Consider the following 22,103-nt stretch of genomic DNA (forward strand, 5'->3'; position numbering starts at 1 on the left):
CAAGCGATCGAGACGAAACGATATCGCGCGAACGAAAGGCAATGAAAAAATGTCATTTCTCGCGCGTGATCTCGTCGCGATTCGCGCAACGAACCTAATGAATAAAATCATTCGCGTGATGCGTTGTGGATCGTTGCACGTGACATAAATAAAAGAGAATCGAGTGGAAAGGGAGAAAGAGATGGAACGTAGCCGATGCGATCGCCGCCGCCAACGAGTACGAACACGACGACGCTTTTCACGCGGAAATATAGTTTCGTATCGATTAGACGTCGGTACACGACAAAAACACGGAGAACGACCAAAGGCGAGTCGAGTCTTTCGATAGATTTCATTCGATATCAGAAATATTGGATTGTTCGTTAGATGAACGTAATCTCGTGAAACAGAACATCTTATGTCCTGTTAAACGATATCAACAATCCACGTTAACTGTATATTTGTTGTATCATGTAATAACTATGTAATAACTAGTGGTGTTATTTTTATTATGTATTTTATCTTACATATACATATTGATACACATACCTAGATAAAAGATATTATATAATGAGTACATGTAACGACTGTGCTAACTTATGACTTATGTAATTCATTTTAATCGTGATCGATAATGACGGTTAATCTATGCGACAATAAATAAGTAAATAAATACATTCACGCCAGAAATGTATTAGAGGCTATAAATAAAGCGCGGATGTTTATGCAATTTTATGTTTCTATGAATATAATTAAAGAAATGAGATCCAAATGGAAATTTGTTTCGTCTACTAAATATCATAGTAACTGTTCTACTTTAAATATCGTTTATATCTTTGCACGTTGTACGCACTCTGTAGATTGTTCGAATCCTACGTTTCCCAAAAATGTACAAGCATAGTCTAATTATAAATTGCGAAATTCTCTCGTAAGAAGATTTCTCAATTTTCAAAAATAAATTTGAGGATGTATCGTGCGCATGTATCAGGCCAGTTCGTAGTTAAACATGTTGGAACTTTATTTTCTTGAAAATGAGGCGTTAAAAGAGAAAACACAGTTTAACATTTTTGACCTATTTTCACGTGTACGATAATCTCGTGCCGATCGTCTACCAATACCTAATCGGCACTTGGCCAAGTTAAAGTATACTCGGCAAATTCTCAAGTTCGTTTTTTTTTTCAGAATCGAAGCGTTATACGAAAAAGTTTGATTTCATATTTCCGAGTTATTTTTCCGCGTCGGATCATCGATTGCACTACGATTTTCGGCCTCATCTTGTACGAACGAAAAATCACAGGTTGTGAGCGGAATCAATAGATCCCTGTTACGAGAGCTCCAGTTGCACGAATTGTTTATTCCTCGATGAGCTCAGATAAATGGAATTCTACTGTGCTGATAACAATCTTCGAAAGAGGTTGCGGAGAATGGAAAGGAAATAGAAGGAGAGTAGGGAAAAGAGGGAAAACGCAAACAGAAAGAAGCGGAGGTGGAAGACAAGGAAAGAGAAAAGTGCAATTATGGGGAAATAGAGTATAATAAAAAATAAATGGATAACGAATCACGCAACGAATAAATGAACTAACGAAATGTAGAGATAAAGAGCCGAGATAACCGGAGAATTGATATGTTTTTATGCTACTGTAGTTATCTGTAAGTTAATATTTTACGTTCATAAACTCTAACTATCTGAAGCCAGGTGAAATTTCTAGGTCATCGAGATGAAATAAATAAATGCAACAACGATATTCGATAGAAAAATCGGTGCACTTACTTGGCCAAAATGTGTGCCAGGTCCTTGCGCGCATGGAGGTATCGCTGCTTCTTGGAAGAAAATACTAAGGGCAGTCTGAAACGATAAAGTAAGCACGATTAGACCGCAGGCATAGCGCATTTCATACTTCAACATTTATATGAGTTACTCTACGTCTAGACTACGTAACGCATAGTTTTTTTCAGAATGAATATCGTTTCCGTTTACAAATCGTGTCATTAACCTTCGAATGACGAATGCCAACTCTCAACCTCGATGCCTGACTTAGCCTTTAACCACGACGTAAATATTTCCTACACCGAGACCTGAGCAAGTTGTCAAAGATAGTACTACGTTTTACGTTTTAACTTTACAGTTTAAAGGTCGATGATTAAAATTTATTGGCTATCGCATGATTGGCTAGAAGCTCGTATACTATTGTGCAAAAGTAACCTAAATTCTTCGATCTACATACGAATAAATATGAAGCAGAAGAACAGCATCGAAGTCGTTGGACGAATTATTTTCTATTCGATTTATCGATAGCCACAAATTCAACGTAAAGCGATGAATGATAGAGCTTCTTCGTGAAAATTTGAACAGCTCATTTATCATCGTTATTCGAACGCCTTTGAAAACTTCTTACGTGTACATTATACGTAACAAACATAACATTGATGTATCTGTATAGAACGTTATGAAATCTCATTGGCATTAGCGAGATACGATTGTAGTAATTGTATTGGTCAGATTCGAAAAGTCTGAAAATGTGTATAGCAATTGGAAGATATTTATTGGAAGCATATAATTCGCAAAGATCGTCGAGATATTTAAACAACCGATTATCCGCTGTATTAATAATATGCAGCGAGACTACCTTTAGCACCAATTTTAAGTTTGTTAATGTTTAATATTACTATTTGTGTCGTGTTTTAATTTTTCATTAATCGTAAGTGTATGTTTGCAATAAATATCTTGTAACTTTTATATATCGTGATAACCGGGTTTCGTTAGAATGTAAATAAAATTCCAAGAACTTTTGTATAATAGGCATAATACATTCGTAAAAATTTTGTGCGATAAGTGTTCGGATACTTTTGTGCTCGAATGCTACATTACATTGATAAAATAGACGAAGGACAGCTTAGAATGAGTCATGGGCAGAAAGGCAGATAAAAATGTAAAAATCCTGTTTGAACGATTAAAGATAAAACGTCAGGTAATGGATTACTCAAGAGTTATATGGCAATCTTCCAAAAAGAACTCCTAGTGTCAAAATTTATTATTTCAAATTGTATTAATATGTTCTTCAATAAATTGCTAGTAATCTTTTAACTAAAACACATTTTAAGAAGTAATGACAGATTCAAAACGACATCAAGTTCTATACTTATTCGTAAGAACAAAAAACATTTCCGTTTATGGATTTTCTACAATGTTGTAATGTTTGTGTTTGATATTAGGACCCTCTTGCGCGATAATGACAATTGACAATTGACAAGTTACAAATCATAGCTCACAAACTTCACAATTCTTGAATTTAATTAACCGCCAAGTGGGAATTGTAATTTATAAAATTTACATGTAAAATTCCACTCGTTTCGTCAATTGCCAAACTTGTTTTACTATTACGCCAAAAAATTTAGCAATGCTAATAACTTGTAGTCTGTGACTCGCAAAATTTGACTAGCAACGTTAGCTTAAATCGCGCGCAAGAGAACCTAGGAACGTGAAACGTTTTTAGAATAGAAAACTAACTATTTTCTGAATTATTCGTTCTGAATATCCTATAAGTTACACTGAAGGTGGCAAAGATAATGAAGGAATCTCTTATTTAAATCGAGATCGAAGCCAGTGTGTCACATTGATTTCCCTCTGCTAAGAACAAGTTTTTAGATAATTCAACCCTTAGTACACTGGTCGTAAGGTGAGGTCATGCAGATACCAGAATATCTTTTTTGCTACCTATTGATAATTATTAGAAACACATGCCCAATAATTTGCTATATGCTTTCTAATTGCTAGCTTTGTTAGGAGAGGTTACCCAGAGGAAGGGGAAAAATCAAAATCAAAATGATCTTTGGAAAAGAGCGAATAATATAAATATTAAAAATAAAAACCTCCGTGATTAGCACCGCAAGTGGTTGATATGTTATGTTGCCATATTGTCAGTTTCCTTCTATTTCTTACCTAAACAAATGAAAAATAAGTGCTTTATTAAACGTCCTTCTTTCTAGTTTAACAATCTTACGTCAAATAGGATAATCGAATAACACGTAATTTGTCAAATTTATTTCTTAAATTTCACTCGTTTTATCGTCAGATATTTTTCTGGTCGCGTAAAAGGATCTATTGGCATCGATAATTTCTGACTTCTAGCCTTACTATGAGATACGGTAATTGGATATACATGTGTAATTACAGATATACTTTGAAGAATTATGTGGTAGTACGAATATTTTATTTAAAAGGAAATGTATCGAACAGAAATGAAAGACATCGAAGTATTATTTTGCTCCTCTGGGGAAACATCGTTTTCTCTTTCGTGTAAATTTACTATCTTTGTTTACTTGTTAAAACTATTTGTTCGACGAAGTCTATCGTCTTCGTTGCGTTATTTGGACTTCAGTCATTTCTCATTTCAGATACATACGTACGTAAGTTTTTAAGGAAATAAATTTATAAAATGACAAAAAATACCACGTTAGCTACATGCTAACTGCACGTGATCAAGTTGTACAGTGGAACGTAACCGCCTACTTTCTTGCCACTTCGGAACAGCATCGGAATTATTTTCGAAATTTGATCGTCGCATCTGATATATAGAGTGTGACTCGATTTGTACGAACAGAGTAACGAAGCAAATCTTGCGCTTGCCCGTGGCTTGGAAAATATTTCAACACTAAGTTAAGAAAGGGACACTAAAAAGCTTCGACGCGTGTTAATGTCTTTAGCTACAGTCGAACACGCAACTGGCAAGTGAAGTCACGTGATGTCACATACGTACAGTATCGCTCAAAAGTGAGTGATCGGTTGTAACTAGAAATTTATAAGCTTCTTGTTCACCTTGTGAAACCAGATCATGCAGTATCTATGTACTCGAATGCGTTTGTCCATGTACAACACTCTCGCCCATGAGCCACCGTCACCGTTGACGTTTACTCCTTTTCAGCAAAGTGCTTATTAAAACAATACAAGACTTTATTTTATCGTTTAATTTCGAAATATTTAACAACTAATTTACGATAATATCCGAAGGCTAAATTAAAGCTGTACACGTAGGATTCGAATAAATATTAAAAGAAGTGACTGCGACCATAAGCATAATCGAAGAATACTGTAAGTGAGAAAATTGAGAAATTTTGTATTTTAGTGGAAAATATTCGCGAAAGGTATAGAACTTCAGTGCAATTTCCCGTTCTAAATAATTATTAGCTATAAGATGTGATGGCACTGATACGACTAACGTCGCCTCCGTAGAGGAAAATATAAGTACCGATAAACTGTTAATTATTATATTAATAATTATTAATTTATTATATTAATAATTATTATATTATAAGCTCTGTTAATTATTTCTTGGCTTTTGTTTATTACATCTATATAAACGTGACATCGAGTTTTTCCACGTACAGAATTTTTTACACATACACACACACATACACTTTCCTTTTTCATGAAACTGAACTACATTTTTACTTGTCGTCCTGAAACATCCTTTGGCTACGGTATTTTCTACAAACGCTCTTCCATTGCGCCGGTGATTATGAAACTAGCTTAAGCCGTATATATTCTTCGTTTCAAGATATTTAAAGTTTCGCGTTTGACGCATGAACTAAATTCTGTTTAATCGCGCGACAAGGAACTCAGTGCGACGACTCGATTTCTACCATTTTGCAAAGATGATTTCAGATTGTATTAACGTATAGTAATTGTAATGTATGAGAATAAGTGATAAACACAGATTTTTTAAATCTTTGACCTAGACCACTTTCATAGTCACTGGCACAATTGAGAGATTACGGGATATATTGGGTTGGCAACTAAGTGATTGCGGATTTTGTCATTACCGCCTAATGACAAATCACTTAGTTGTCAACCTAATATTATACCGAATAGAAGAATAATACAAGCGCGTTGAAAATCGGAAAAGAAGTTATGGGAACTATTAGAAGAAAGTTGGAAGACAATGGACAATTACGCCAAAAATATTAGATTCAGAGCAAAAATTCTTTTTATTTTAAATATATGTTTATATAATTATATACTTATTTATATGATTATCTACATGATCCGTATCAACTAAGCCGTGGATTTTCATGCAAATTTAGATTGTTATATACACAATTAAAGAAACAAAGCTTAAATACAGAGATTCGTCCTGTCTATTAAATATTGAAACGAGTACTGTTTTTAATATTTTATGTTCTATGTTCTATGTTAGAGAAAGATGATTGAAAAACACGTAATTAAATTTTAAGTGCAGTTTAAAACAATTTCTATCTATTTTCAGGTAAGCAAACGCTATAAAGTTTCTGCATTTATTATTAATCGGTCATGTGTTTTGAAGTAACGCTGAGATATGAATACATTTATAATTCATAAGACGAAAAAATGTTACTTGACTGTATCAATAATGTACAAATACTATTACTATATTTAAAAACCGTCTTTATATTTTTCACGTCCTTAATTACATCGAGTTAATAAATTTCCGTACGCTACATAATTATTTTAATGTATTTGTTGGAGTCTTTTACTTACAATTAATATGTAAATACACGTCAACCATGAGCTGACTGTAATAAAATTTACGACAGTCTACATTTATGCAAATTCGTACTTTTACGAACGTAATTTAAAAATATAGACACTAAATAGCAGCTACTAAATGTTGTTACGTTTGATATGTTCGTTTTTTTTTTTTTTATATATTTGTATGATACGTAGTTCGAAACCTTTGAATATGCACGTTCTCCAAATTTGTATAACTTGAAAAGTCTCATAGTTGCATAAATATCCGCGGAGTGTGTACCAATTAGACTATCGACGATACTATAATTTCACGTTTCTTTCGTAAAAATTCGAAGGAAAATTTTCTACATATAAACACACGCGCGCTTCTCCTTTTACAACAAAGAGAACCATAGATCGTTATAAAAAAGTGGGAATGCTGTGAAATGAGAATAGAATCGCTGGGGCAGATATTTGTAACGAATAACACGTTATTTTTATCGGCTGTTGCATTTATATGTATTGTAATTATAGGATATTTATAGAGACATTTCGTTTCAGTCGTACAAGCTTCTCTGATGGCAATTAATCAAAGCTTCGACGGTTTGATAACGCCGCTTAAAGTGTGAACAAACTTTAATGATTTCTACCAAGACTACAAATTTAATATTAGCGGTGTACAAGTGTAACATTCGGCCGATCGATACAGCAAAATTTTGATAACTCCATCGTATGAATAGCGAGTATAACATTACGCTGTTAGATTGTATTTCGATACGTAACGCGATCTTGTAATAGAAACAGAGTCATTATATTATATTCGTCTGTTGCTGCAGTGTCATACATAATTGTCTGTATCGATCGATTACCTTTACCATATTTAGTACAGCTGTGTTAGCGTGGTAAATGTATTGCACCTTCCTTAACACTAGAACTACCGATAGTTAACACGCAACTATTTCTACCAAAACTAGTCAAAATGACTGGTCTTTTAAAAAATACGTAATAACAGAATATTTTTATATTTGTTGATTTATTACTTTCTTACGGAAGAAATTCCATGATATGTAGTACATTTTTGGTATTATTAATCCATCAGGGTTCGTGACCCCTAAACGAGAGTTGGCACATTTATAAAATTGTAGAACCAGTCATTTTGACTGGTGTGGTATTGCTAGTGTTAGCATCTAGTGATCTAGGGATCGATCCGGAATTTTCCTGATAACAAATTTTAAAAACGTGTGGCAAGTTGTACAAAACGAGGAAACTGGTTAATTGGGGTTCGATAAACAGATTGCAGGACTCTTTTACATTTTGACTGGTATTGGTATAAGTAGCCCTGATACAAAATTATTTTGAGTTTGAATACATAAAAAACAAAATAAAATTCATTATATTATTCTTTTAGTTATCGTTGCGAAAGTCATTACATCATTGCGGGAAAAAATATAACATGAAGTAGGAATTTTAAAATAAAATTGTAAAACCAATCAATTTGACTGGTATGGTAGTTCCAGTGTTAAGAAATCGAGCTCAACTTCTTAACAGCACATTTACATGTATGATGGAAGATTGTAACAGGAAGAATTTCCTGCTGTCGAGGTGCTGGTTTAGCCGTGATAGGATTTTCCCATCGTTATATTTCGATTTTGCTTTCATCTTGGCAAACAAAAAGAATCTAATGTTTTAAGAGAATATGTATAGTACAAGATTAAAACAATAAATCCGCGTACCAATAATACCTTCTTCCATATTTCTCTCAAACTGAACATGATATCTTTCAACGTCAGAAAAATATAATTGCATCCAAAATAACCAAAAACACGTAGCGGGGCTAGTCGATCGACATTAGCAACAAAGGATCGTTAAATTAGCTGAAACGAGTGTCACTGTTTGCTCGGGAAATTTGACATCAATTGGAAAAATAGCATGGAAATCCATGAGTGGCTGTAAAAAAGAGTGATATTTTTACATTTAGATAATCCAATAACCGGGTAACTTCTCTCGCGTGAGATGAAAATGAAGAGACACGTGTTGGTGTGTGACCAATTCTCCGCTCAAGTTTGACTCATTCAAGGCCTAGTCACAGGACAAACTGTCCTATGACGTGACGACACAGTTACTCATCGGTAACTTTCACTGTTAAGGGTTAACTCCGGATGTGATCATTCTTATTACTTTTACTTTCTTTCTTTACGTTATTTCGGTATTCTTATGCTCGGTGGCTTTTCCTATATTTGTTACAACATAATGCATATAATGTATAATAAATAATTGTTGTTCTAGCCTTCGAATATTTTATAGAAAAAAATTATATAAACAAAAATTATGTAGAAAAAGTAGTGTATATATAATCGCTCACGACGTTGAAGTACGTATTTACTTTGCTGTTTTTTCCCGAGTTATTTCTTGGTGACGCTTTTTTTATTCGCTCAGATAAAAAAAAGTCCCGATATACTCTCAATTAGTTCATGCAATTCGAACTGACATAACTTGGGAATTACGACAGTTTTCACGACACTTAATAATTTACCGACTAACAATATTTGTAGATGGACGAGTTATCCAGTTATAGGTGATAAACTTATTACGTGAAAAGGGATAATTCGAATCTAGTAAATGAACAAGCGACTTGTAACTTGTAAAACTTCTATTCTTTCGTTACCAAACTTATTACGATTACGCAAGAGAGTCCATTAATAAAATGAATGAACGATGAATTCAACGTTGGAACGCATGTACGTATAGCGAGTTACAAGAACCGCGTTGTAAACAAGTATACTTATTTAAATAGATACAGTGACTCGCAAAAGTATTCATACACTTATAATAAAAAAACTTTTATACGTATGTGTGTATGTATATCGTGGATGTTATATAAAACATTTTGAAATTGTATCGCTATAATGAGACGCGATTATCATGATTATATTAGCGTTTGAATCCAATATTTGAAAATATACGTAGAACTTGTAACATATTTACTGCAAACTTATATTTAGTACAAAATTAATATGTACACAGTATAAATAGTCGTCTTAACACTGTAACTGCCACGTTGCTCATTGGTGACCGGAGCGCTTCAACTTCTTACACTTGTAAAAATTGAGTGAAAATTGACAGTTAGAGCATTTTGAATATAACCGATAAGTAGAAGATGCTTTGAAACAAAAAGTGCCCCATTAAACAATTAAACATTTTTATTGGAACATCAATAAAAAAAAAAAATGAGAACAAATCTTACATCTAACGGTGCAATCTGTGTTTGCATCCATATCTTTGAGGGGTAATCTACGAATATTATTATAAACACAGCCTAGAAAATAATCGTAAATGCTGCTTTATAATCATATAACTGAAGTTAGAAGTGTGCACATACCTTACTATTATATATAGAATGAGGAAATACTGTTTATTAATATCTTCTACACGTTTCAACAATATATTCTGAACGTTTTGCTTACGATGAAATAACGAATGCGAATGGTTTGTTGAAATAAACGAAGCCTTGTTATAATATGTCGCTCTCAACTATTACCAAGGCGCTACGGTGGTCATCCGTGACCACCAATAAGATAAACGGTCCATTGGGGAAGAATGTTGTCTTACATCATCAATTTATTATTATTTTGCTATTATATACTTTGAATAATAAAAATACTCCCGCGGAGTCCTGAGCGAAACATGTCATTTCGGCGTGGTAGTAAAAGTGTTAAGCCACATTTATAGAAGGAGTATATATTAGAAATGATGTAGCTGAATATCAGGACTAGTTGATATCGCAATTGATGGCCTATTTAAATATTATACTTTCGTCATCTGCGCAAAATATACTTGTACTAAATATCTTGGAACTTGTGTACACATTTTCAGAATCGCTTAGAAGTATAGCGATATAATCGCGCTAATTGCATGTCATCGCGGTGCTAATGAAATCTCAAACTGTTTTGTGTAACACGCGTGATACGTAAAAAACGTAACCGAGAAACGTACGCTGTACTTGTTCAATTCCTAAAATAAAATTGTCGAACGCATTATTCTCGACACTCTGTCACACCTCGTAGATCGAAGTTAGTTTTGTACGTTGCGCGGCAACGTGGTCGTATATTATCGGTAAATTGCAAAACAGATAGCACTAGAAACGCGACAGTTTTATCAGTGCTTTGGGCGATCGCGCGAAAGTTTACCGAACGCGGATCACCCGTTCCCTGTGTGTGCCCAGCCACTTCCAACCGACCCAATTGCTGCGAAAACTAGCACACAATTCTCGCTAGTTTCTCGCAGCCACGCGACATTCTCGCTTTCGCGAAGCTTTGAAAGTTGCTTTTTCTAAGAAAAACCATGACGCGACCGCTCGCTTTTGCTCTTGTATATTCATCGTACACGAGCGTTTTCGTGCGGATTTCCATCGTGTTGCCGTCGAGTTTTCTTCGAAATTAACTTCTATAGCGTCGCACCGTTGCACGCTTCTAAAATATTAACCCTTGCATATGTATTTTTCATTTCGATAGATGGTCTGCGGAGATACGAACACGCAACGACAAGCTACACGGAAAATGGTTATAACTTTCATCGTTATATCGCGCAGATGGCATCGATAAATTGTTAGTAACGAATCTTATCTTTGTGTTTGCCTTGAAGAAAAAAAGAAAAAGAAAAGAAGAAATGGATATCACGAACGACTCTAAACCGAGTACGGTTAATGTTAACCTGTATTGGAGTAACCCGTGTTAAAGATAACAAACAGTCGAATTGTTTGATCATTCGATAAAATGATGATTATTATGTTGTGTGGAAGCTTTCCACGAGTACACGATATATCTTCTGTTTAATACATTGTCTTCTATTAAAGACAATCAGGAAGATCGTTATCGTTATGCTTGTTACACTAATTGGAGTATACATTTGTACATGTATTTTCCATTTAAGAAGACGCAATTGTGCGGTATTTTGCTCGGTGGTGATGCAGAACCCACGAGGAGAATAAATTATTTCTCTTTCCTTTTGGAATTTCATGCTTTTCACGCAAAGTTCACGCGCGTCGCTTTCATAAACACGATCGTTCTTCAAAAACGCTGATGTTTATCGCTTTTGATATTCACGGTTCATGAAAGAATATAAAATAAAGGGCAAGGAAATAAAAAGAGTAGTATATATGTACACTTAGTTCGCTGTATTTTGCCTTTGATACGTTAGAGGTTTTACTCGTTTCGTCCTTATGCCCTACTTTTATCTGAGCAGGTAGAAACGTTTCGTTTCTTCTTGTTCACTAACACACGTATTTCGTATGGTTTTACGAATTATAGGATTTTCAAATTCAAAATTACTTCAATGTGTCACGTCAAACGTAATATTCGAATAGATCAAAAATGACGATTGTCCGTGTTCGTCTTCTCTCAGAGAAGCAAAGTGATGGTTCTTTAATTTTTGTTCGATACATTTTGATTTTTGTGGAGAAAGCATTCACGATATAACACTATTGCAGTTGAGTTCTTTTCAAATCGCATTACAGAATAGTATCTGATCATCCTTTATCGCGATCCTCGAACTTGTATATTTCGATCACGCTGATTTCAGCAAGATAAATTTCTGATATTTTAAGAGCGTGTTTGAAATAAAATCGAAAAGTTAAATCGTGCGAATCAATAGCGACTTTTCCATATTCTGCTCGATCTCGAGATATTTGTTAACATTAGAAAGCTACAACCGGGTCGAAAATGACCGCAGTTACGTTATGAGGTTCTGAAACCATGACAGATATTATTCTTCTCTCATAGAAAGGAAACTAAAAAGAAGACATCCCGCCGACTTCACTAAAGAAATAAAATAGTCGAACTCGAAGATGGTATTCCACTGGGGGTAGCCATCCACACGTTATTTAGCGATTAAGCTAGAAAAATTTACGGAATGTCCAGCTGGACAAATTGTAAAATACAAATTAAATAATTAAAAAATATATTATTCTTGCAGAATCGGTTAATTTTTTATATCGCTTGATCACAATAAATCGCGATATAGATTATTTTGAGATGTCTTTAAATACCTAATTAGATACATTGAAGTACCAACTAACGATTGTTCCAGTGTACCATTGTTTTAAAAAACATACTGATATGTCAACCGTCTAATGAATTTTGTTGGAACGTAAAAAAAATCAATAACATTATATAAATAATCGAGTGAATTGACGCAATATATGCGTCAATAGCAATGAATGTGTTGACAGATATTGATCGATACAAACAATCCTTCACGAAGAGTATTTTGGTGACTATGTAAAAAGTGCTGGGAATCTTCCCAGTCGCGTATTGATCGCACTGTCAAAACATTGAAAACAAATATGCACCAACAATACAAGGGATTCAGTAGAAAAGTTCAATAGAAAACTATCTTTTTCTAGAAACGAATATTGAAATAATACGTAAAAGATCCTTATCTATCCAGTCTAGTGTAAAGTGTTTCCGCTTTAAGAGTATAGTAATACGTATAATTGCGAATATTTATGTATTTATAAATAATTTAAAAGAGCAAAGGTCTATAAAATGGACATAATATGCAAAGCTATACAAGACAAGAGGTTTAAAGCGAAAGATTTATAGCATATAATTATAAGTAGTTAGCATATAATTATAAGCAATTTCTATTTAGGTTCGTTGCTGTATGCTTAAAAATACAAAATTACATAAACACGTGCAATAACGTGTTCGATGGTGGAAGAACATAGACTTTTCTATTAGAATTTAATTTTATCCCTATTTTTCACGAGTTAATGATCTTGTCGTTTGTATCGTTTTACTTCCAAGTCGCTTAATTATTAAATTATTCTTAATTACTTCGATTTAATCCTCCTGCTATAATCGTGAGTCTTAATTTCAACGACAGGTAAAAGATCAAACATCCATTCGTAATTTTCCTGTAAAAAAAATACAAGTTATCTCTTCAACGGATTATTTTCAACAAACTTTTAAAGAGTTCCACCTACATACACGTTCGTTGATTGTGCAAAAATCAGACGCAAACAGCTGTACAAATAAACTTGAGATTAACTCTCGTCATTGAAAAGATGCGATAAAGTTCATATATTTTCTGATGACAAAATTCTCTTTCAATTGCAATTCCTATTACTAATTTTCTTCGTCCAAGCTCCGCTTCCTATTTACGATACTATTTCATTCAAATTGTGTGCAGCGTTCGACGCTTAAAAATCTTAAACGATATTCGACAAATTTTCTACCCGAACTTTCTCCTAGCTCTGCTTCTTTACGGTTAAATCGAAAGAGAAGGGCATAAAGTTAATGATGTGTGGATAATAAGCTAAAGAATTTTATTTGTATGTAAATAAATGTACAATTACTTATACCAATTGCATACGAAAATGCCATGATCGATCGAGAAACGAGGTAAAAGATACGTTCGACCGCCACGTGGATATTCTAAATTACCAAAGCTTTGGTAGAACCATTCCAATTTAAGGTAGAAAAATTTACCGAATGTTCAGCTGGATAAATTGTAAAATGCAAATTAAATAATAATAATAAAAAAAAGTGTTCCAATAAGTTTCAACCGGGTTGCGTTCGAGTCACGTAACGACAAAAAACCTGAAATAGATCTACTTTCGAAATTTTCGGGTCGAGCCAGACGTACGTATATTATGAAAAGATTTTGAAAATGCTCGTCTGACGGGAAAAGAACGAAACAAAAACACAGTAAAAGGAATTTCCTATCTCGAAAGTCATGCTCAAACTGAAAAACGCTTCTGTCAGCTTCGTTGCATCCACCGATTATGAATTAATGTTTTCTGTAAATCTTTTCGAATCTTTCCAGATGCAAAATACTCTCGCGAAAGAATTCGTACATTCGTCGACGTCTTTTACGAGCGTGTTATGCGTATTATACGAAACATTTTGAAATTGCGTTGATACCGTAATGATCGATTGACGCTCAATTATCGCGATTATACTGGTGAAAATCTAAATGATTTCGAAAATCAAAACAGTGTTCAAGTACAAGAAAGTGTTTTGAAAAGTTGCAAGATATTTGGTGTAGATGGCAAAGATATTTAAACAGACCAACGTCCGTGATATTGATAAGTCTCGATGTATTGTATTTATACTGTATAGAAATTTCTTATTAAACATAAGCTTGCAGCAAATATCTTGAAAGTTCCGCATATATTTTCAGACTAGCTTCCAATTTTGCCAATATAATCATAGCAATGGTAGTACACTATGGTGCTGATAAAGTTTCAAAATGTTTCACATAATACGCGCAACATGTGTCATAACTTATGATCAAACTAGCTTCCATGATGGTTGCTGGATATTTGATCTAAAAATTGGATATTCTCTGAACCTCTTTAGAACTGTACGCTTCAGGAGGGATGAGACGATTCATAGAAACCTTAACGATGTACGTATTTGTGACTATTCCGAGAAGTTTTCTCCGGGTTTACAAGTTTTCTATTTTTTAATCAATTATTCCCCACACGCCGATGAATGAAGTTTATATGGAAAGCCTTCCGTAACACCTGACCAATGGCACGTTTATGCGACTTGTCAGTGAAAAACTCACTTTCTAAATATTATTGTTTCCTACTCTCCGTGAAAAGATAAACGGCTAAAAGAAAATATAAATATTAATTTTTTGACGATGTAGCTCGAGAGAGGCTCGAATAAACCGTTGGATAATAACGTGTAGCGAATATAAACTTCCAGCTATCCTAATAGTCATCGCCCTAACTCGACTGTTAAATATTCGTTTCTTATGAACAGACGGAGATATGTATTTTTTTGCATCTGATAAAATCATTCATTCTTGTAACAATCCTTCTCGATTTTGTTACGCCATCGAAAGGTTAAGAATTAATTACTTAAACATAGAATTAATTACTAAAGCATATGCTACGATTAGGAATGTTTATCTAAAGTAACTTTTACTCTATCTTTTTGGATTATATTTTACTTACAGAAAAACTAAACGTATTATATATTATCATACGTTATCTCGGAAAAATAATATGGTTGATAATGATTGAAGATAGGACGAAATTTATTGGTTGGTCATAATCCGTCAAGCTGAAAACTTTTGGTAAACGATATTTCGTATGCATCGACATAACAAAAACCAATGTTGATAGAACATATCCCGCGTGGTTTAACGTTAACCTATTCAGAAACAGATAATAAGATTTTTGTATGTTTGTTAATCTATTATTACGATGGTTCTTCTGTTAAAAACTAGCAAACTATTTCTTTCCTGTGTTTACCGCAGCGTGATGAAAGATTTGTTTGTTAAAGATTCCGCGAGATAAAAGGTAGAACGTTGAGTTTCAGTATTTCTCGAAGAACGAAAATGTATTTTTCAATATATAATGTCGTAACTTTATATTTTTTTGTAGATATCACATATCAAAACGAAACGTTTTATTCTGCATGATTCTCAACTTTTACTTCTAATTTTAAATAATACACATATAACATATTATTAGATTAGACTAAAAAGAAAACACCCCACTGGCCTGACTAAAGAAATAAAATAGTCAAACTCGAAGATAGTATCCCGCTGGGGGTAGACATTCACATGTTATTTAGCGATTAACGCGTTTACTGCCGCGTCACCCCTATTCGGGTGACGACAAAGTTTCTGATAGGGCCGCGTCACCCATATTCGGGTGGCGCTTATTTGATTACTTGCGAAGGATCGTCGTGGGTATTTGAAAAGATATTCCACAGGAAGTAATAAAACTATTGAATTGTTATAAAAGTAATACGAAAATGGTTTATTAAGGAAATTATTTAGAATGTAAAACTTTGAAGCATTCTATACAAAGCTGAGGTTGGTCGGAACAATTTGGACAATAAGTTGTTGTTTTCTTTAAATTCTCTCGTGTCTTTGATCGGTCCGTTCGACGACTTTTATCTGCATAACATAGTTTACATGCGCGTTTAATGCTTCTTCCGGAATCATTTTTCCGAACGGCGATATGCTGATTCCAACGAAGACAAGGATTTTTTGTATTTTCAGACAGCCCTAATAATTTTGCAGCTAATAATTCTCTAAATCTTCTAATATTTACATCCTTCCTTGTTGCAATTTTGTAAACCGTCAAAGCGTTTACAACAGAAATTTCCAGAAGGAGTTGAATGCCAAGTTTTCGGTACCATTTGATTCCTCTTCTAATTGTGGTGGCATAAGAAACCATTTGGTCGGAATAATCTATACCACACTCGTGGCCTGAAGGAGATTTCATCGAAAACACGCGCGGCAGTCAACGTGTGAAGCTAGAAAAATTTACCAAATGCCCAGCTGGACAAATTGTAAAGTATAAATTAAATAATAAAAAAAATATAACATATTAAACTGTAAAAAATAAAGAATACATTGAATACCTTAATTTCTTACAACTACTGTAATACTCAGAAAATTTTTATTCCAATGAATACGACATGGTCAGCGATAAAGAGCACACATGTAAGAGAACACGAAAAATATGTTAAACTCGAAACTCGTTAAAATTGATATTCCTCCTTTTTCCGTGGACGCTTCATGTTATATCAAAGGTCCGTGGAAAAGCCAGGAAAATCCCATGACGCAAAATGGGACGAAAATCAAGAATAAGAAAATTATGTTGCTGGCTTTGCTTTTGAGAAAATTGAGTTTGAAAATTTGCGGTGTATGTATATCCAGTAGCGGACAAGAGTTTAAGACAGCTACTTATCTGCTAGATTATCGTACTATATACATATATGTATTATACTAAGATAATAAATAATCAACATTTCGTAGTTGTCCTTGCAATACATGACACTCGCGCTTTATCTACGAACGGTTATGAGACTTTTAAAACACGAACGATACTCGAGAGGATAAATATGAAATGACTCGATGCTATACTCGCTGACATTACTTTAGGACGAACGTTCGAATTCAGTGGTGCATCGAATTAATCGAACGATGATAAAACTATCTGGCACGACATACTACATTTATAGTAACAATCGTTGGATTCAAGTGAAAATCGCGAATAAAACCAGCGATCTGCGCTAAGAAGATAGAAAAATTGTTACGTTACCTCGCAACAAGAAAAATACATTTGAAAAATAGATCTGAGTATTGCCACAGCTTGTAAGCAGGCGCTATCATGGTGCCTATGAGTATAGAAAAAAGAAAAATAATGCAGAAACGATAAACCAAAGAAACAACAGCAAAGACCACTGTTTATCCTGAAATGAAACGATCATGCTGATTTTGACCTCGAAGGACGCGGAAGAAACCAATGCTCAGACGCAAAAATCAGAAGCTGAGAATTGCTTTCGCCGAAGCACACGAGCACTGGACGGTACAAGATTTGGTTCAAAGTCTTATTATTTACCGAATGTTCAGCTGAACAAATTGTAAAATACCAATTAAATAATAAAAAAAAAGTCTTATTCTCGGATGAGTCGAAATTTATTTAGTAGAGTGAAACTGAATAGAGAACGATTGCAACTATTTCAGTAGCATTTTTCAATAGCAGCTAGTGGTTGTGTGTTGTTTAGGATACAGAACGATATTTTACGCGAACTTTTGTCCGCTAGTGTACGTAGAATTTGCTGAATTCTCAACTAAACGAAAGTAGGTAATTGATAAAGATAATAAGGATAATTGATCAGCAGGTTAGTCTACGTGTGAAAATAAACGGAAAATGTAGAATAAAATTACAGCCACAGATCGGCTAAATCGATTTACCGCATGTCCTTATTGGATAAATTGTAAAGTTTCTTAAAAGTACAAAAAAAAAAAGAAAAAAAACTATACATAGATTATTGCGATTGAAGTGATATAATAAAAATAAATAGATGCAGAATAGAGTTCCAATTATCCGAAATGTCCGATTAATCGGCACACGTTTCTCAACTATTCTTCAGAAACCGTCGCGAATCGTATTTCGCATAAACGAAGAAGTCGAATGCATCGATGGTCGTCGATACTAAACAGTTGATTAAACAGTTGATTGAAACGAATTATCTCTGCATTAGTCATGGTGGCTTTTTTAAAATTATTTTCTTTGTTTTTATCACCTCATAGGTACAGTTTGATTATGTGGCATTGCTTTGGTCCTGAGGGATTCCACTGTATAAGATTGTGTTTCTGCTTCAATGAAGAATAACTTCAATTTTTCCAAAGCAAGCAAAAGCACTTGTATATGTTTGGTAATATAACAACGGTACAAGGAAAAATGTAGAATCGAACATTTTTGAAGAAAGGAAGTTTCTGAAAGAAACATCGTTTACAAGTTACTGCTCGCGCGGTTTGCAAACAAAGTTTCGCCGCCGCGTATTCTTGCGGGTAAAAAAGAAATGGCACACAGCCATGCAGTGGTGGTGCCTCGTTAATTTTTCAAGCTCCTCAGATATATCTGGCATTGTTTTGATATTTCGTGGATACTCAATGCGCGTAAAACGTGCTCAAACAATTTCAGAAATCTCTCGACAACGTCAGGCGCGAAAATAAATTCCTCGTCTTCCTCGATTCATTCCATGAACCAACGACACACATAAATTATCGAAGAAAAGAGAAGACAAAAAAAAAAAGAACGGAAGAAAGAATGGGAACAGGTCGGTTGAATCGTCACAGTCGATTTTGTTTGACCTTCGTGGAATAGCGAAACGAAGGTATGTATATACAGGTTTGTTAACGATGAGAGACACTGATGGCGACAAAAACAGAACAGATGGACTATGCCAGATGTCACCGCAATGGGATCGTCGCGTCGTAATCTTGTCGCTCTTCTAGCTTGAAAGCCGGCCTCTGAAAAGGATCTCTCGATAAAACGGCATAGCTCGACGAATGGTACCGCGATAATGGTAACAATAGTCTTATTTCTATTATTCGTCGCGCGTCGGCCGTGCAATTATATCCTAATGGCACTTGGCGTTCAATGCTAAAATTAACCGTTCCTGGATGAAACGAAAGGAGTGGTACGTACAGTGAGCGTCACGTAACTGCCGAGCCAGCAAACTCGACGAAATGACGGATTTCAGATTTCTTGATTTTACGATCGAACAGGTTGGATAAAAACGAGCTTTGTTCGTTTACAATGTACGGAGACTGCGAAAAATATGGTAGTCTATTGTGGTGTACTACGAATAGCATCGCAGTTATTATTGGGTTTATATACCAATTAATTGGAACCGACTGTAACAAATTTCGTCTCGTTTAGTAGCAAAAAGAAAACGGACTTTACGAAATTAACGAAATTACAAAACGAAATTAAGGTATGTGTATATAAATACGTGTCGTAGCTATTGTATATTTTTTTGAATAGGCATTTCAATTTTTTAACGATAGTTAACAATTTAATATACAATAACAGAAGACTTCAACTAATTAAATATATATATTTTGTTATTTATTTTTGCCTGCCGGCTACGACATGAGATTGATTTACACGGGTTTCTTCAAATTACGAATGAAATTACGAATATCATAGGAATAGTTGTTTCTATGGGAATAATTATTTTTCATTCCATGACAAGTCGAATACTGTATCTTGGCATACAGTAGCACACGAAAGTGTTAAAACACTCTTAGAATTTTTAGTTTTATGCTCATATTATACGAGGCATTTCGAAATGTCATTAGCATCGTAACAAGACGCGATTTTATTATGATTATATTAGTGAAACGAATGTAAAAATATATAGAGAAGTTACAAGATATTTGTCGAACGCATACACTTCGCGAACATCACCAACATATTGTACAGTTGATTATATCATTCGTTTTATTAATAAGTCACAATATGTAGTGAGATCATCTGCAGCACTAATTGTATGTTTAAAACTATTATTCACGTCGTATACTAATTTTTCATTAAGCGTATGCTTTCAATAAACGTTTTCTAACTTTTATATACATTTTTGAATTGGTTGCAAATTTGGCTATCATAATCACGATAGCTGTGTTTCATTACAGTGCTAATGAAATAAATGAAAACTTTCCTATAATGCACGTAACGTTTTCATGAAAGTTTGTTGTGGTAAGTGCTCGAATATTTTTTTGAATCACTGTAGATTATTTTTCACGATGTTTCACTATATCGTGAGTCTTGTCTCTTATTACTAGCCTTTACTGTGTAAACGTAACCATCGTAGGTTTTAAAATGTTCCTGTGTCTAAGTTAAATTAAAACACTCGTGGTGTACCGTTATGTTCGAGTTAGCTTAAACACGAAACATCTACAGTAGAAATAGAATGCGTTTATTATGTAAAAAGTCGAAAAATTTGATAACGGAAACGTTTATTTAAACGAGTATGGACAAACGAAAGCGCTTCTATCGTTTAAAATATTGTTTGCGGTGAAAAGAGTCGACAAATCTAACCTGATACAATGTAACTGTTTTCATAAACTTTGAACATTAAAAGTGGAGCAAGCCAAAATGTCATTCATTTGTCAAAATGTTTTCTCGTATCATAAGAAAAAGACTAAAGTAAAATAATCAAAATTAAGGAAAGTAACTAAGCTGTGTAATTACCAAAAATGTGTAGTTCGATTGAAGAAAAAAATGTCAACGACCTTGAAAAGTATGACTTTGAGAGGGAAAACTCATAAATTATAACATTCCTCATTCTACATCACCAGTTTTCCTCCAACGCAATTTTTTGTATCGACTAAAGTATTAAAGTAAAGATATTATGCAATGCAATGTAAACGAAACACACTGTATATTTTACTTATTTGGCTTTATCCACACATTATCGTTTAAAATTATTATTCTTTTCGTATTTTAATATTTGTGCATATATACACCGAACTGTAGGTAATATATAATAATAATTATTCTTATTATACGTAAACAAATTATACGTAATAATCACGTACACTGAATTATTTTAATTCACTGTATTCGCGGAATTCTAGACAAAACACGTTTAACTTGAATCATTATGAATCAACAATCCTGAAAGAATCGGGTATATATGAAATGATTGATTGTTCAATTATAATTTTATTCTCTCATAAATAAAGAAAATTCTATAAATAATTACGGAGGGTGAACTAATTAAAAATATCCAGACATGCATAAACTTATTGGATAATCGTGAAAGCACTTCGTCTATTGTGTATTTATACCGGCATAGACGAGATAGCAGAAGAAAGGAGGCAGAAAATAAGAGAGACAAAGAGACGGAGAGAGAGAGAGAGAGAGAGAAAGAGAGACTGGAAAGGTACCGACCAGGGTAACGTACAGAAACTTGCCAGTACTCATTAGAACCCGTGTCGTAATCTGTTGTTAAACGCGTTAGCAGCCGAGCAGAGAAAGTTTTCAGACTGAATTCAACGAACAGACTGAATTCTCTCTCCTCTTATTTCTCTGTATTCTCTGTCAAGACAACGCAGCATCAACTATTACGAGTATTCCATTCTGTTCACGTGCATTATAGTTACTATTCGAGTATTTCGACCAGAAAGTTTTCTTTCTTGTTCTATTACGTATAAATAAAAAGTCACCTACACTCGAATGTACAAGGTGTCTCAGTAATTCTGTTACAAAGCGTTACTTTTAATGAGACAAGGAGATGCTCAAAGCAATGAATTATTTAGCTCGAAGAGACGCATGTTATGATGCGAAACATATTTGTAGAAATTTACATGTTTA

The 22,103-nt window shown here is 34.0% G+C and overlaps 1 protein-coding gene across 3 annotated transcripts in view; it reads right to left on the reverse strand.

Moving 5' to 3' along the window:
* The window catches only part of LOC122571934 (UBA-like domain-containing protein 2), a 90,574-nt gene that overhangs the window by 58,408 nt on the left and 10,063 nt on the right, over positions 1 to 22,103 (reverse strand). For 2 of the 3 annotated variants that reach the window (XM_043736295.1, XM_043736296.1), the window contains exon 2: positions 1,751 to 1,825. In XM_043736295.1, coding sequence (XP_043592230.1) covers positions 1,751 to 1,825 — 75 coding nt within the window. Of the gene's footprint in view, positions 1 to 1,750; positions 1,826 to 16,226; positions 16,769 to 22,103 lie in introns of those variants that run through there. The other variant, XM_043736294.1, reaches the window with a different exon arrangement.

This window comes from Bombus pyrosoma, linkage group LG10 (genome assembly GCF_014825855.1).
Source record: "Bombus pyrosoma isolate SC7728 linkage group LG10, ASM1482585v1, whole genome shotgun sequence".
NCBI lineage: Eukaryota > Metazoa > Arthropoda > Insecta > Hymenoptera > Apidae > Bombus > Bombus pyrosoma.